We start from the raw sequence: 15,802 nt of genomic DNA on the forward strand, positions 1-15,802 counted from the left end.
CATACCTGGACGATTGTCTAATTCAGGCAGAAAAACAGGACATACTATTAAATCATCTGGCATTTGTAAAGAATTTGCTAACTTCTCTGGGGTACACCATAAATGAAAAGAAATCACATCTTGTACCCTGCCAACAAATTGTATTCCTGGGAGCAAGCTTGAATACAACTTCCCTGATGAACTTTTTTCTCTGGCGTGAGGTAGGCCATTTGACAGCCTGCTTCAAACTACTGGCCACAAAGACCCAGATATCTGCAAGGAAAATTCTGCAAAACCTGGGGTTCATGGCCTCCTGCATTCTACTAATTTCATATGCAAGACTGCATATGAGGAAACTACAGTGGTATCAACATTCTCAGGATCTAGAATGAGTGATGATTCCTGTCATACCTTGTCTACTGATATAGTTCCTTTGATGGGCAGAGGCCTGCCACCAAAGCAAGGGACTGCCATTCATTCTACCCCCTGCCGCCAAAACCCTATCAGACGCATCAGACTATGCATGGAGGGCTCACTTGGCAGGGCAGTGCATTCAGGGCAAATGGAACCCAAGTCAAATGCACCTGCATATCAATCAAAAAGAAATGTTAGCTGTGCAGTATGTTCTGACAGCCTTCAAGGACCACATTCTTCCAGAACAGTTATTGGTAAAGACGAACAACACCATTGTTATGTGGTACATAAACAAGCAGGCGGGAACCCACTCATAACCTCTCTGCAGACTAGCCATGGGCTCTGTGGAACACAGCCTTGAGCTAGCTACCAAGTGCACCTACAGGTTCAATTCCTGCCAGGAAATCTAAATACACTGGCAGACGACCTAAGCAGAAACCTCATGGGCCTACACGAGTGGAAACTGGAATCAAAGATATTCAACATGTTGAGAAACAAATGGGGTATCCCAGAGATAGACCTGTTTACCTCCCTCCAGAACTACCAATTGGACAAATTCTGCACAAGGATGCCCCACAAGCAAGCTTGGAAAGTGGATGCCCTGTCTTTCACCTGGAAAAATGTATCAGTTTGTCTTTCCTCCTCTGTCTCTCCTCTCCAAGGTACTACTAAAGATCAGACAGGACAAACCAAGGGACAATACTGATTGCACCGGACTGGCCACGCCCACTCTGGTACCCCCTCTTGCACAGTGTGTCACTGCTGGCACCATGGCATCTGTCCCAGACCCCTGCTCTGCTGTCTCAGCAGGAGGGGCAGATTCTGCACCCACAGCTTCAAACCCTGAACTTAGCAGCCCGGCTAATTAGATGATCTCTCCGCATCCATCCCTCAGTAAGCAAGTGATGGATGTCATTCTGGAGGCAAGGAGGCCTAGTACTAGAAAGTCCTGTGCTGATAAATGGAAAAGTTTCTGTTCTGGAGCCAAACTCAAGGGATGGGAACAGCAGCGCCCAATTTACCACAGATTCTTCAATACTTAACTGAGATGCTTCACAAGGGCCTTTCCTTTTCCACCATCAAAATTCTTGCCTCAGGCATTTCAGCTCATTACAATACAGAACCACCCCTCTTCTCTCATCCACTGTTGAAACAATTCCTCAGAGGGGCCAAAAACTGAAGACCTTCCAGGAGAGCCCCTACTCCAGCCTGGGACCTTAACTTTGTATTGGAAAAGATCACTCTACCTCCCTTCGAGCCAGCTGCAAATACAGAGTTGAAATTCCTTTCTTGAAAAACAGCCTTCCTTCTAGCCATAACTTCAGCAAGAAGGGTATCTGAATTACAGGCCCTCATGGTTGTGGAGCCTTTCATCATCTTTCATGCGGACAGGATGTCCCTCAGGACCAATCCCTCCTTCATACCCAAGGTGGTATCCAGTGTGGCCCTTAATCAGTCCATTCATTTGCCAACCTTCTTTTCTAATCCACAGAGCAAAGGGGAATGAATACTGCATTCCTTGGATGTGCACAGACAACTTAGATTTTACTTGGACAGGACTAAACCTCTCAGGACATCTGAACAGCTGCTGGTTGCATTTGTTGCAGGGGCAGAGGGGAAGGCTATTTCAATGCAAACCATTTCTGAATAGATAGGTCATTGCATTAATTTCTGCTATAAGCACCATGGAAAACCTACCCCACAGGGGATAAGACCACATTCAACCAGGGTGCATCTACCTCTACAGCCCTTCTCAGAGGTGTCCCTACCAGAGACATCCTAGAAGCTGCTACCTGGAGTTCTTTACATACCGTCACCAAGCATTACCACTTGCAATTTTTTTCTAAATCCAGAGCTGGCTTTGCCACTCCAGACTTGCAGGACCTTATAGCTGGTCCTAATGCTATCTAATTACCTCCTCCCATCCTTAGCTTTGGGAATCTACCCAAATGTGATGACTGCAACAGTGAAACACAAAGAACATAGTATAGTTGTGTACACTTACCATAAATGTAGATGTTAGTGTGTATTCACAGTTGCAGTCCTGGTTACCCTCCCTCCAGCCCCCTTATTTCTATTTGACTATATCTCTATTCTTGTTTACTATGCTTAAAGCTTTTTGGTGTATTTGCTTTTTTGTTGGGAGGTGTAACCTTGTATATAATTGCTTCCCATTATGGGGGCACCTGACAACTGGAGCAAGAAAAACTGATCTAATGGCATCGGCTGCATGCTTTATACCCCTGACTACCTGACGTCATGGAAGATAAGACAGCAACCGACGCAGGACCCGAGACTTTGATAATCAGGCCGACTGAGGGCTACAGCAAGCAGATAACCCAAATGTGACATTGAATACACTCGAACATCTACATTTATGGTAAGTATACACAACTGTACTTTTGTGATTCTCCCTGTGGGCATTTCTCTCTATCTGAGATTGCTTCTGGAAAGTGGTAGTGTTTTCAGTGGGGGAACACTGAGGTTTCTCAGTCCTTCAAAAGAAACTATGAGCTGTTACAGAAAGAATCTCCAGAACCTTCACCCATTCCATCAGTTCTGTCAGTTTTGCAGGCTATGTTATTCACTGTCTGCAATCTTCCCAACAGTCAGCCTGCTTCTCCTGAAAAGGCAGATGGGGGATGTATAAAGATTCTGTCTTTTAAGTATTTATACACGCTTCCTAAATTTGGTCCAGGAGTTATAACTTTAGTTAGTCCTGTCTCTAAGCACTTCATTACAATCCTACCCTTTCTGATAAGGATGGGAAGATAAGTATGGGGAAAAAAGTATATGCTTCTGCAACTTTGATTTTCAGAATTTTTAATTGTCAGACTGTGTTAGTTTGCCATGACTAATTGTGAAAGTATGAGGAAAATGTTTTCTGTATTTTATTCTTGTGAGGAAAAATCTGCCTTAAATAATTAAATTTCTTGTATTGCTCAAGTGGTGCTGCGGTAGCATTGTCGCCTCACAGCAAGACGTTGTCCCGTTCGATTCTCAGCTAGACCGTCTTCTGTGTGGAGACATGTGTGAATGAGCGTGCCTTCGTTGAAGGTTGTGCATCAGGGCTGGTAACTCGGCACGTAAAAATCCACTACCAAACATTAGCGGACCGGAGTTCCGCTGTGGCGACCCCTAACCGGGATAATCCGAAAGACACAACAACAGCTCAAGTCACTCTCCATTATATACAGTGTATGTGTGACTGTTGATACTACTTCAGAGGCTATGGCTACTGGTATTGTTCTGAGGAGGTTTGCATGGCTGTGTTTTCAGAACCTCCCAGGTGACAATAAAAATTAGATTTTAAGTTCTCCTTTGGACTAGAGATTGCTTTTGGGCCCCTCTGCTTCAGATGTGATCAAAACATGTGACAAAAGGGTTAAGCTGATACAGACAGCCTTTCAGCCTCATTTTTCCAAATGATTCTTTAACATCTAGTTTTTGGTAATAGACAAAATAAACAGTTTCAACAAATTAAACGTAAACAGACATATTTAATAACTGGCATGGGGGTTCCAAGAAGCAAGAAGAATTTTGGAAACTCCCAAAACCAACGACAGCCCAAGAAGTCAGAATGACTGTTTGAGACTTTAAACCCCCCCACTGGCATACCATTTTGTTTTCCAGAAAGTCTGAATCTCCATTTCATAGTTTCATAGGTTAGTACTAGGCTAACTGTCCTTACAAGCCATTTTAGGCCTAGTCAGTTATCCCTCGTGAGACTCAAACCCTGTACCTTGTGTTTGTAAGGTAAACACCTTAACCATTAGGCTACCCTCCCAACCCTAAAGGGTGTGCTGCACTCATAGGTTTCATAGATTAGTACTAGGCTAACTGCCTTTGTGGGCCATTTTTAAGCCTAGCCAATTACCCCGTGTGAGAACCAAACCCTGCACCTTTGGTTTATAAGGCAAATACCTTAACCATTATGCCAACCTCCCACCAGTTTTTCTCTACGGCAACGGATAGTTTCAGACAAATAGGTACTGAAGATCATTCATCAAGGTAACTGATGTCAATGAGAGGAAATTCCTCCTTTCCAAGATCATCCAGATCAGACTCTATTTTCACCTGTATATCACATGCTTTCCCAGAGAGTGATCGAACCAGTACGCCCTTCCCAGGTGGAAAAGGGGTCTTGCTCAGATGTTTAGTGCCAAAGAAAGAAAATGCTTTGGAGACGGTTCTGAATCTTTCTTTCCTGAACTGTTTGTGATATCCAAATTCAAAATGGTGTCACTTCACAACCTTTTACCATTCTTCCTCATTCAACTTTCCTGGTAACACTACATTTAAAAGATGCCTATTGCATCCCTCTTCATACAGATTTCTGGCCTTCCTTAAGGTTTTTTGTGTCTGGGTCACATTATCACATGTTCTTCATAGTCAGTGTTGCAGCACTGTTTCTTCGGTCTTCCTGTCTTGCAAAACCCTGCAACCAGCCCGATTTCCAGAGTTTTGCATCATCCTTAGCTGACTGATGTTTGATCATCCGAAAGTCAGGGTATAAGAAGAGCGTCTGTAGTTGCCATCTTAATTTCTGTTTAGCCTTGCAGGATGATGAGCATCATATTTGTTCACTACTCTGTCAGCTCGTGTTTTCCAGAGGTCCTCCTTCTCCTTCCAGCAGATAAGTACCTGTTGGGAAATTTCTCTCAATTTAATGTTCAAAAAAGTAAGCAATTGCTTGAAGTGTGGGAAGTAAATCCCACATAGACTTTCATTCATTGTGGCCCAAGTACGACACACCTGATTCTGCAAAATTCTGTCCAAAAACTCCGAAACATTGGGCTGAGGTGCTTCCTGTTCATATGGAGTTGTCATTTTCAGCTTCCTCACTGGCGTTGCAATCCACTGCTACCGCAGGGCTTGCTCAGACTGTGGCGTCTGCTAGCCTCTGTCAAAAAAAAAAAGCAGAAAGACAAAAAGGCTAAGGACCCATGTCTTAAGTCGACTGATTCAGGTGAGATGCCTTTGCAACCCCCTGATCCAGTGACTTCTAGGTCTGAAACCTCTGGTGGGACCCCAGTGGAGTCCGACATGGCTTCTGGCCTACCTTCGATTACCATGAGGATTTACACATCAGCCAGGTATGAACTGTTTCTGTAGGCCTCATATTCTGAAGTTCCATGACTTCCCTGACTACTCAAGTCCCATCCAAAGTTGAGGTCAGATAATCACATCCTCCAGTCACTCCTGTAAAACAGACAACAAAACTGTAGTGAATTTCTTCATTTGCTTCACCATCACCTGTACTCGGACCAAAAACAAAGACGACCTTAAAATAGCAGATGAGTTGATGGCTTTCATGAAATCCACAAGCCATTTTATTCATCCACCTCTGAGGTCTCTACATCTAAAAGGAGCAGGGAAGTAGCTTTTCAGGAAGTGGAAGATTCCTCTAGCTCTGAGTATGAGGAGGAACTGTCTTACTGTGGACACTTGCCACCTTAAACCTACCCATACTCTTGACATGCTATCTGCTTTTTCCAGGACCTTTCCTTTGGGGATACTATATATCGAGTGTGGCTTTTAATTGGTGAAAGCAAGCAGTTCTCCCAAGCCCAGACCCACTATAGGGAACTCTTAATTTTACCTTCACCCAGACCACTGGCTGTTCTTCTGTGCATGTTGTATTAGATGAAGTCTTTGAAGACACAGCTCATCAACCTGATTCTCTACCCCTGTTCCAAGGAAACCAGAAATGTTTTACAGAGTGCTTGAAACTCATGAGCACCTCTGTAAGTATTTAGAGGCAGCTTTTTCTGTTGTCTCCACTGAATCCACTAAAGGTGTACCTGAAGGACCATCAGAGGTGCCTTAATGATAAGGAAAGCAGAGTACTAGACAGATTTGGTAGGAAAGCTTATACCTCTACCACTCTGGCAATGAGAGCTTTGAATTGTTAATTATGTTTGCTTAAGTACCTTGAATCTCTTCAAGACAGATGGCTAGCTAAGGTAGACACTATTGCTGTTAGAGCCTTATCCAAGGTAATACAGGAGGTTGTCAGAGAAGCTTTACAAGTCTGTAACCACTGCTTAAAATGTGGCTATGATGAGATGCGTCTTGCAAGGCAGCTACTACAGGTTCTGTTATCTGCAGACATGTGTGGCTCAGGTCCCAGCCTTTGTCAGATAAAGGAAAGGCTGAACTGTGCCCCATTGGACAAGGATTTCCTGTTTGGTCTGTCAGCTGAACATATTTTTGAGAAACTGGACCAAACAGGAAAGCAAATTAAAACTGTGAAGGACTTTTACCAGTCACCGACCCAAAGGTACAGTAGAAATTGTCCTTCAATACCTTGGACTTTATCACCTAAATAAGATGAGATGAGACCTCCTCATGGTAAAAAAGCAAGACAATCTAGGAGATGGCAAACAGAACAATCTCAAAGGGCAGGGAGCATCAAGGAACCCAACCAGCACTGAGAGCAACTGTGACCAAGTTCTACCCTTCCCTCCCTTACCCCTTTCAGATATCTATCAGGAAGACTTTCCTTCCTAAACCAGTGGAAATCAATCACCAGAGAGCAATGGGTCCTCAACATCATAGTGGAGGGGTACTGTCATTTCAGTTTGGAGGAATTCCATCCTTCTTTGACGTTTCAAGGCATTTTGAACAGCCAACGTTTCAAAACCACCAAAAGAGCAAAAAAGTATGTAATCTCCTGTCAGGGAACTGTTTCAGAAAGGATCCATTTAACATGTCCCTCCAGAACAAGAAGAAAAAGGCTTCTACTTAAGGAGTATTTAGTCCCCAAAAAAAGAGAGCACTAGGAGACCCATCCTCTTCCTGGAAGCCATCATGGAATACTGTTCAACAGAAAGCCTTTTTTTCCCCTAAGACAAGATTGTGTTCTTGACAGTCTACCTGATAGGTCTGCTTCCTAAGCAGCTCATCACTGTAACATAATTTATGAGGTTAATGGGGTACATTGGCATCATGTGCAAAGTTACATGAGGAAACTTAGTGTTTTCTAAAAAATTGTTTGGGGACAGCACTCCCAACCTATGAAAACCCTGCTGACCCACCTTCCATGCCTGAAAAGAGAACTCCTGTGGTGGAAGAACACTGTACAAAGGAACCCAGGAGCTAATTTCACTGTGCTAGAAGCAGACAAGACTATTACTATGGACAACCCAGACATAGCGTGGGGAGCCCACTTAGGTCTCCTGACAGTACAGGACATTTGATCCCCACTGCCAAGAAAGTTGCATATCAACCAAAAGGAGTTGCTAGCAGTTTACCTGGCCATAAAAGCCTTTAACAAAACATAAGCCCAGGGACACTGCGAAAGCCCTAATAGAGCAGAGCAATTTTTTGTGATTTTCGTAGAGGATAAACAGGGTAAACCTATCTCAGGCAGAACAACAGTCACATGCTGTACTGACAAGTGTTTGGGACCAGTCTTGCCTTCCGGGCATCTGACCATTAAAGGTTGGTGTCTGACGTTAGGGTATGTTCCATTCCAGCCTAGGAGAAGGTAACTAAGTAGAACAGAAGCAGACCCTCATGATCGGATATTGAACTATTTCTGGATTCAGTCCACATGTAGGTTGTGCCAGAAATGAACCTTTTTTGCTTCTCCAGGAAAACACACACACATATTATATCAGGACACCAAGCCCTGGGGCCTGGGCTACATCTGCCTTTTTAGTCATTTGGGTGGGTTTGTTGCTGTATGGCTTTACTCAAGTCTTTCTCTTCAGAGTAACACAAGGTAAAGGAGGATAGACCAAAAAAAAAAAAACTTTTGGGCTGATACAACATCAGTTTACTTTTCCTAATGCAATTCAAATTGTAACCAGCTGTCTTTATCATCTGTGCACAGTTTTTCCAAACACTGCAGCTGTGCTGAAGTTTAATATGAAGGCTGTGACTGCAGGAGAAGTGAATATGTTGGTAGGTTTTCAATACATGCAGTGTAAGGCAACAGTAGTACACTTCAGAACTAAACACATTTGGATACTTTTTTTTTTCAAGTAGAGTTGTTTAGTTAACAGGAATGATAGCTGTAACTTAATGTCTTGCACACTGCTAGTTCACATTGCATCTGAGGAGTTGTGACTTAGCTGTGTCATTTGCTTTCCTCATGAGTAGAAAGTGGAGTACTTAGCAGCATCATAGCAGAGAAGAATGGACTGCTATTACAAAGCTGTCCAAGGAATGAGTTCTTGGGTTAGAAAGACTACTGCCACCATCAAAGTGTCTGCCTTCAGTTATTGTTTTGCATGCACATGCTGTATAAGTTTTAGTAATACAGTGATTGTAGGCGTAAATTAATTTTTTTATTTTAAACTTTTCTTGTATTCTCCACTTGCAGCTTGCCCTGGTGACGTGGCGAGAGTGCTTGTTTAAGCCATTAAACAAACAGGCAAGTAATGAATGTTGCTTTTTTATGCATCCCAGTTTGTGTTGGTATTTTTCTTGCACTTTTAAATGTTTGTGTATGCTTGATTATCCAAAAGAACCTTGCAACTTGCAGTATGACATTTGTAGGCTGATAATGCTGAATAAGTGTTAGAATACACATTTTTTGTACCCAACTGAACATTTTTCAGAGAAGTCCTTACATTGTGACTTCCCTTTGCTGTGGTGCAAGGTGCATCACATTGCTTAGTTTGTTATATACCCTGCTGTAGTGAATGAAGTGTCATTAGCAGTCAGTGTAAGTTAAAATCCAATCTGATGTTGTCAGTCTTCATTTATCCTTGACATATGGATATGGTTCCGAATATCAGAACCGACTCGGCCATTACTACAGCCTGCGAGAACCATAAACTCTTGAGCTTAATTCCTACCCCGAATGCTCCTCTCCAGTTTACTCCAGATCTTTTTTCCCACTTTCCTGTAACAGACACATCACCAACGATCTCTCAAGCTAAGTGTTATTTCTCTCTTGTATTTCTAGTTTTTGTGTAGTTATAAGGATTTTCTGCTTAATATCATTGTGTTTTTTTCTCTGTAGCCTACTCTTTTTCCAATAGCTATTTACATATATTCTTTGCTTTCCCTTATTCACTTTGGTGTACTCTGTGCCACTATCATTGGTAGTCTTTATTCCCCCCCCCCTTTTTTCCTCCTAGTTAATAGTACTAATTAACGCTTTTTCTTTCTACACTTCTCTGTAGTCTTACCATTGCTAGTAGCTTTCTGTACTTTCGAGTACTCCTTTATACCATTGTTGGTAGACCCCTTTCTTTCCCCTATGTCTGTCTACTTAATTGGTTTAATTTTATTCGCCTTACACTGTGTTTGTGTGCGCGCACAGGTGATTCTTGTTGTTTGAATCATGGCTGATAAAGGTAAAGGTACCTCTGGTTTTAAGAAATGTCTGGAGTGTAGCTGTAAATTGCCCAATTCTGATGGGCATTCTCTTTGTGTTTACTTCTTGGGCCTAGTGCACTTGCATGAAGATTGTTCCATTTGTTATGGTTTTAGTCACCGTGCCCTGGTGGAAAGGAAGAATAAATTGTTAAAGGAGATGATAAAATCTTGTTTTGAGTAGGCTTTATCTGGTCATTTTAGTGAAAGTAAAAGCGGATGTTTCTTCCCCTTCCTCGTCTTTCTTATCTTCAAAACTTGACAAACCTAAAAAGTGGGTTCGATCTGTGCCAGCTTCTCCCTTGGCACTGACGACCAAAAGACTTCAAACTTTGGTACCCTCTACCAGTACGGAACTGACAGTTACTTTAAAGGATACTTCGGTGCTGACATCGGCACCAAATGGAAAGGAAGAATAAATTATTGTTAAAGGAGATGATAAAATTGTCTTTTGAGGAGGCCTTATCTGGTCATTTTAGTGAAAATAAAAGTGGATGTTTCTTCCCCTTCCTCGTCTTTCACGTCTTCAAAACTTGACAAACCTAAAAAGAGGGTTCGATCTGTGCCAGCTTCTCCCTTGGTACTGACGACCAAAAGACTTAAAACTTTAGTACCCTCTACCAGTACGGAACAAACAGTTACTTCAAAGGATACATCTGTGCTGACATTGGCACCGGAAATGTCTCCTCCATCGGTGCCGAAGTTATTGGCACAGACCCAAGACCAGTCTGTAGAACTGGCAATCTTAGTGCCGTCTTCCAGTTTGGCACTGTTGTCTTTGGATCCAACTTAAAAGACTGAATTTTTGTTCTTTGATTGTCCTAGGACCAGATACTCCCCATCAGTAGATCCTTTTGCAGGTCAGTTACCTAGTCCCCTTTTGGAAGGACTGAAATCCCCCTGTACCCAGTCAATTTGTTCCACCAAGAGTCTGACAGGAATGGATGTGTTGAGGTTGATGGATCAGCTCCTTGTGGTGAATGGGACTCTCTAGTGTGTCCTCTGTTCCAGCCCCTTCCGGCACCATAACCCTTCCTTCTATGACCCCAGCTAGTCTTCCTTCTCTGACCTCTTCCGAGGCCTTGGAGATCCCAGCTCTGAGTTTCCCGGTACTGACCGTTTCTGTTCTGACAAGATCTCCCTGTTCATTTACGATTTCTACTGTGAATTCTACGACTCTTTCAGATCCAGAGAACTCTCGAGGTCATGGCTACCCATTCAGTTCGGGGGGGGGGGGGGAGGGCTCAACTTGACTCCAGTGTTTTCAGAACAATCTCTGCATCTTGGGACTTTGGCATGCATTAGCTCTACCCCAGATTCGGCTTTGGGGTTGGGGTCTTCAGAGTGGTGAGGGGCCACGGTTCCAAGGCATCCTTTCTCGGTTCCTGACTTTCTTCTCTCTTTGGGGGGGATCAGCTTTCCAGGCCATGGAGAAAGCTTTGTCCACTGTGGGCATTGTCTGCTCCTCCCCTGCTGGAGCAGTTCCCCATCCCCTCCTCCTCATCCAGAGCTTCAGCCAGTCTCAACACCTGGACAGCAAGTGCCAAAGCTGCAGGAGTCACATATTCAGTTTTTGTCCTCTTCTGATACCTCTCCCGATTATCCCACTGAGGAGGTTCCTCAGAAGAGGAAACACCTAGCTTCCACAGAGGAATCCATCGCAAAGGACACTGATTTTGATGAAGGGGAGGGGTCCCCCGGAAGATGTCTCCTTTACTTTCTTGAGATCCTTAAATAGAGGGGGGTGGCTGGATGTCCCAAAAGCCCTCTTTGGAGAAGTTACTGTAATTGCAGGCTTTCGGGGCTCTACCATCTCCCTCTTGGGTAACTCTGTCTGCTCACGAGCTTATTAAGTTGATCTCGCAGTAGGTGTGGAAGGCTCCTGACACCATAGAACCCATCCCCAAGAGACCAGACAGAATTCTAACTGGACCCAAGGACCATCAGTTTTGGACAAAGGGAATGGCAGTAGATACCATGGTGGCAGAGGCGGCTATAAAAAAGGAACTGGCAGAGGAAAGTTCCACTATCCATCCTCTTACTAGAGAGTCTCTGATGATAGGTTTGGCAAGCAAGTTTACATTCATCAACCTTTGCTTTACAGTCTTTCAACTTTATGGCACACTTCACCAGACTTCAAAGGATTTGATTAAAGAGCTATCAGACACTCTTGCAGGAGCCGTATCTGAAGAAGTCCAAGATAAGGTTGCTTCTCAGTTGACCACCCTAGAGTCCATTTCAAATTCGTCCATGAGACTCATAGCACATGCAGCCGAAGGGACGACTAGAACAACAGGATCAGGCATAACCATAAGGAGACACATCTGGATGTGCTTGTGTGAATTTGCGAGCCATTCAAGTCTTCATTTGTCAGTACACCCTTTGACGGATCATCCCTTTTTGGCTTTAAAGTTTGAGAAACTTTATCCAGGTATGAAAAGGATAGAAAAACCCTTTCTGCAGTGGGCATATGATGTTCATCATGTTTCACTGTTGCAGTCATTAGTCGGCCTGAATTCCAAAGTCTTGGTCCGGCATCGGTTGCTGTCGCCTCTTCCATGACGTCAGTGCGCCAGGGGTATAAAAGATGCAGCCGATGCCATTTTTTTCAGTCTTTCTTGCCGCGCGGTGCCTGAAGCAAAAGCAGTTCGCAAGTGCCAGTCGGCTGACTCCTGAGATTTTCAAAGACGAATTTCAGATCCGAAGTCTTCATTACAGCTAAGTATCCCGTTGGGAAAACTTTTTTCTTACTCCAGACCGATGTCAGAAAAAGTTAACAATTGTATTTCTTGTGGAAAGCAAATACCTCATAAGGATTTTCATTCTTACTGTATTCCTTGCTTAGGCCCTGATCACAACGTTGTTAGCTGTCAGTTTTGCGCTAGATTTAACCAACGCACTATTAAGCATAGGTATGATTTTGCCTTTCATTATTTTGGCTGCAGATTCAATTATATAATGCTGTCTGAACAGCCGACGACCGGAGTTTACAAAAAGCGCAAAGAAAAAGAAAAGGACAGGCATCCGAGGTCCAAAACCAACGAAGAGGCTACCGTTAAGCCATTTGCTGGTTCGCCGGTTCTCAGTGAGGTGCTTTCGCAGCCCCTGACGCCCGCTGCCGACTCCCACGTGGAGCCAACTAGGCCTCTGGATACTCAAGGTATTGGACACTCGGAAACTATCCCCTCAGATGGGTCCGGAGCCGCTGAGCAGGCATCGGCTTCTGAGGCTGTTTTCAGACCTACACAGTTGTATGTTAAGCCAACCTCAGCTTCAAAGACCAAAGCAGCTCTAAAGACAAAGAAAGAAGTACAGCTTTCTCCTGGACAGACTTCCATGCCTAAAAAACAGATGCTCAAAATGGCCGAAGACCTAATTACCTTGATCAGGGGTTCCCATCCCCTCCTGATAAGAGGCCTAGGCAAGAGACAGAATGTGAATCTTCTGATCAGGTTTCCATTTCCTCTGACTCCTTCTCTGAGCAGGAATACTCCCTTCCTCCGTATGAGGATTCTGATGCTGAAGAATCTATCCCTTCAGCCTCTCCTCCTGAGGATTATTCTTTTGGGAAACCCTGCATACCATGAGGGAGCATTTCCACTGGGAGAGCCAAGACTACTCAGAATCAAAGAAAAGGCTTAGAGATTTTCTTTTACTACCACAGCACAGGCCTCTTGCTATTCCTCCTGTGTTAGACATTGTGGATGATGTATTTTCAGAGTCCGGCCTTTCTCCTGATTCTTTACCCCCCTGCCCCTGTTAAACCAGGCAGATACTACAGGGTTCCGGATTCACATACATTTCTTTATAAAAACCCTGCTGCTGATCCCGAAACCATTTCTCAGGGTCCCAAAGGGGTCAAGGCTTCCACTGCAAAAAACCCTATTCCCTCTGATAGGGATTCAAGGGCAATAGACAGATGGGGGAAAAAGGTTTACACTTCTGCTACTTTGGCTGTGAGGGCTTTAAACTATCAATTTCATATGCTTAAATATCAGAAATATTTAATGTCACTGCTTAAACAGAAAATATTCACTAATTCTGATTGTGCAGAAAATAAGGAAATGCAGGATTTATTGCATGCAACTGAACAAGTAGGAAAGCATACATTGCAATGTGGTTTTGATTCTCTGGAGGCCTCTTGCAGGGCCGCGGTTACGGGTTCTGTCATTAGGAGACATGCTTGGTTAAAGGAACAGAATCTGCCTGATCATGTTAAAGCAAAATTATTAGATGATCCATTACAGCATGATACTTTATTTGGTGTTAAAGCAGAGGAGGTGTTGAAGAAAATGGAGGACAAAGCGAAATCTATGCAAACAGTAAAAGATTTCTTACAGGTACAGCCACCCAAATTTAGCAGGAACTGGCCTACAAAAATATTGGCCCTTTCCAGTGTCAGGCCGCAAAGAGGAAGGTACAGACGCCCCAGAGGCAGATCCCAGCCCCAGGGCTCATGCAGGCCTAAACAGTGGGGTGTTTCTACCCCCAAAAGCAGAGAAGACAACTCACAGCCATACAGGAAACAGTCCCAATGACTTTCCTCTGCCAGCATCAAGCACTTATCTTTTGACAGCCCCCTTGGGGGGAAAGCTAGCACTTTATTTTCAGAATTGGCACAGTATCACCCAGGACAAATGGGTATTGAATATAGTGTCCCAAGGTGACAGGTTCCACTTTCACACCCTGCCAAGGTGAAAAGGCATGCCAGACCTGCCACACAATCAATGGGCAGAGGCTCAAAAACAAGTTTCATCCCTCATGGACATGAGGGCCATTCAGCAAGTACCACAGCAAGAGCAGGGACAAGGATTTTACTCAAGACTTTTCTTGGTACCCAGAAAGGACAAAGCCTGGAGACCAGTACTGGACCAGTCTGCTTTAAATACTTTTCTGGACGTTCCAAAATTCAAAATGTTGACTCTGCAGCAGCTTCTGCCCATTCTGGACAAGAAGGCTTGGCTAGTAACTTTGGACCTAAAAGAGGCATACTTGCATGTACCAATCAGACAATCGTGCAGAAGATACCCCAGATTCATAGCTGGCTCAATGCACTACCAATTCTCTGCACTGCCCTTCGGCTTATCTACTGCGCCCAGGGTCTTCACAAAATGCATGGCACCAGTAATTGCATTTTGCAGACAAAGAGGAATTCAAATATGTCCCTACTTGGATGACTGCTTTATTCAAGCAGAGAACAAGGACATTCTATTAAAACATCTGGCGTTTGTAAAAAGATTATTAGTTACACAGTAAACGAAAAGAAATAAAAACTAGTACCCTCTCAAGAGATAATATTCCTGGGTGAAAGCTTAAATACAACTGCCCAGATGGCTTATCTCACACCAGACAAACAAAGTCAACTGACTTCTTACTTCAAAATGTTGGCAACAAAGACCCAGTTGACTGCAAGAAAAATTCTGCAAGTTTTGGGCTTCATGGCATCCTGTATTCTACTAATTCCATATGCCAGACTGCATATGAGGAAACTACAATGGTATCTAAAACGTGTTTGGACTCAACATTGCCACAGCCTGGAAACGTTAATTACCCTCCTTCCTTGCCTGCAGCAGGAGTTTCGATGGTGGGCGCAGGCCTGTCACCACAACAAGAGACAGCCATTCAGCCAACCCACAGCCAGACAGGCAATTACAACAGATGCATCAGATTATGCCTGGGCCCACATGGCAGGAAAATGCATTCAGGGCGCATGGCCCACAAGCCAAAGTTATCTTCATATCAATCAAAAAGAGATGTTGGCTGTTCAAAATGCCTTGACAGCTTTCAAGGATCTACTCCATCCAGGACAACTACTGATAAGGACGGACAATACTACAGTCATGTGGTACATAAACAAGCAAGGAGGCACACATTCTTACCCCCTCTGCAGACATGCCATGACTTTGTGGGACACAGCATTGACTTACAAGTACACCTGCAAGCACAATTCCTGCCAGGAAAGATAAACACTCTGGCAGACGAATTAAGCAGAAACCTCACGGATCCCCACGAGTGGAAACTGAATCCACAAGTCTTCAGCATGATGATAAAGGAATGGGGATGCCCAGACATAGAT

The 15,802-nt window shown here is 43.8% G+C and overlaps 1 protein-coding gene across 2 annotated transcripts in view; it reads left to right on the plus strand.

Moving 5' to 3' along the window:
- Window positions 1-15,802, plus strand: part of CUL1 (cullin 1) — a 3,347,782-nt gene that overhangs the window by 497,754 nt on the left and 2,834,226 nt on the right. For both annotated transcript variants that reach the window (XM_044064870.1, XM_044064871.1), the window contains exon 5: window positions 8,726-8,776. In XM_044064870.1, the coding sequence (XP_043920805.1) occupies window positions 8,726-8,776 (51 nt within the window). The remainder of the gene's footprint in view (window positions 1-8,725; window positions 8,777-15,802) is intronic.

The sequence above is a fragment of the Protopterus annectens genome, chromosome 3.part0, assembly GCF_019279795.1.
Source record: "Protopterus annectens isolate FY-2018-M chromosome 3.part0, PAN1.0, whole genome shotgun sequence".
NCBI classification, from domain to species: domain Eukaryota; kingdom Metazoa; phylum Chordata; order Ceratodontiformes; family Protopteridae; genus Protopterus; species Protopterus annectens.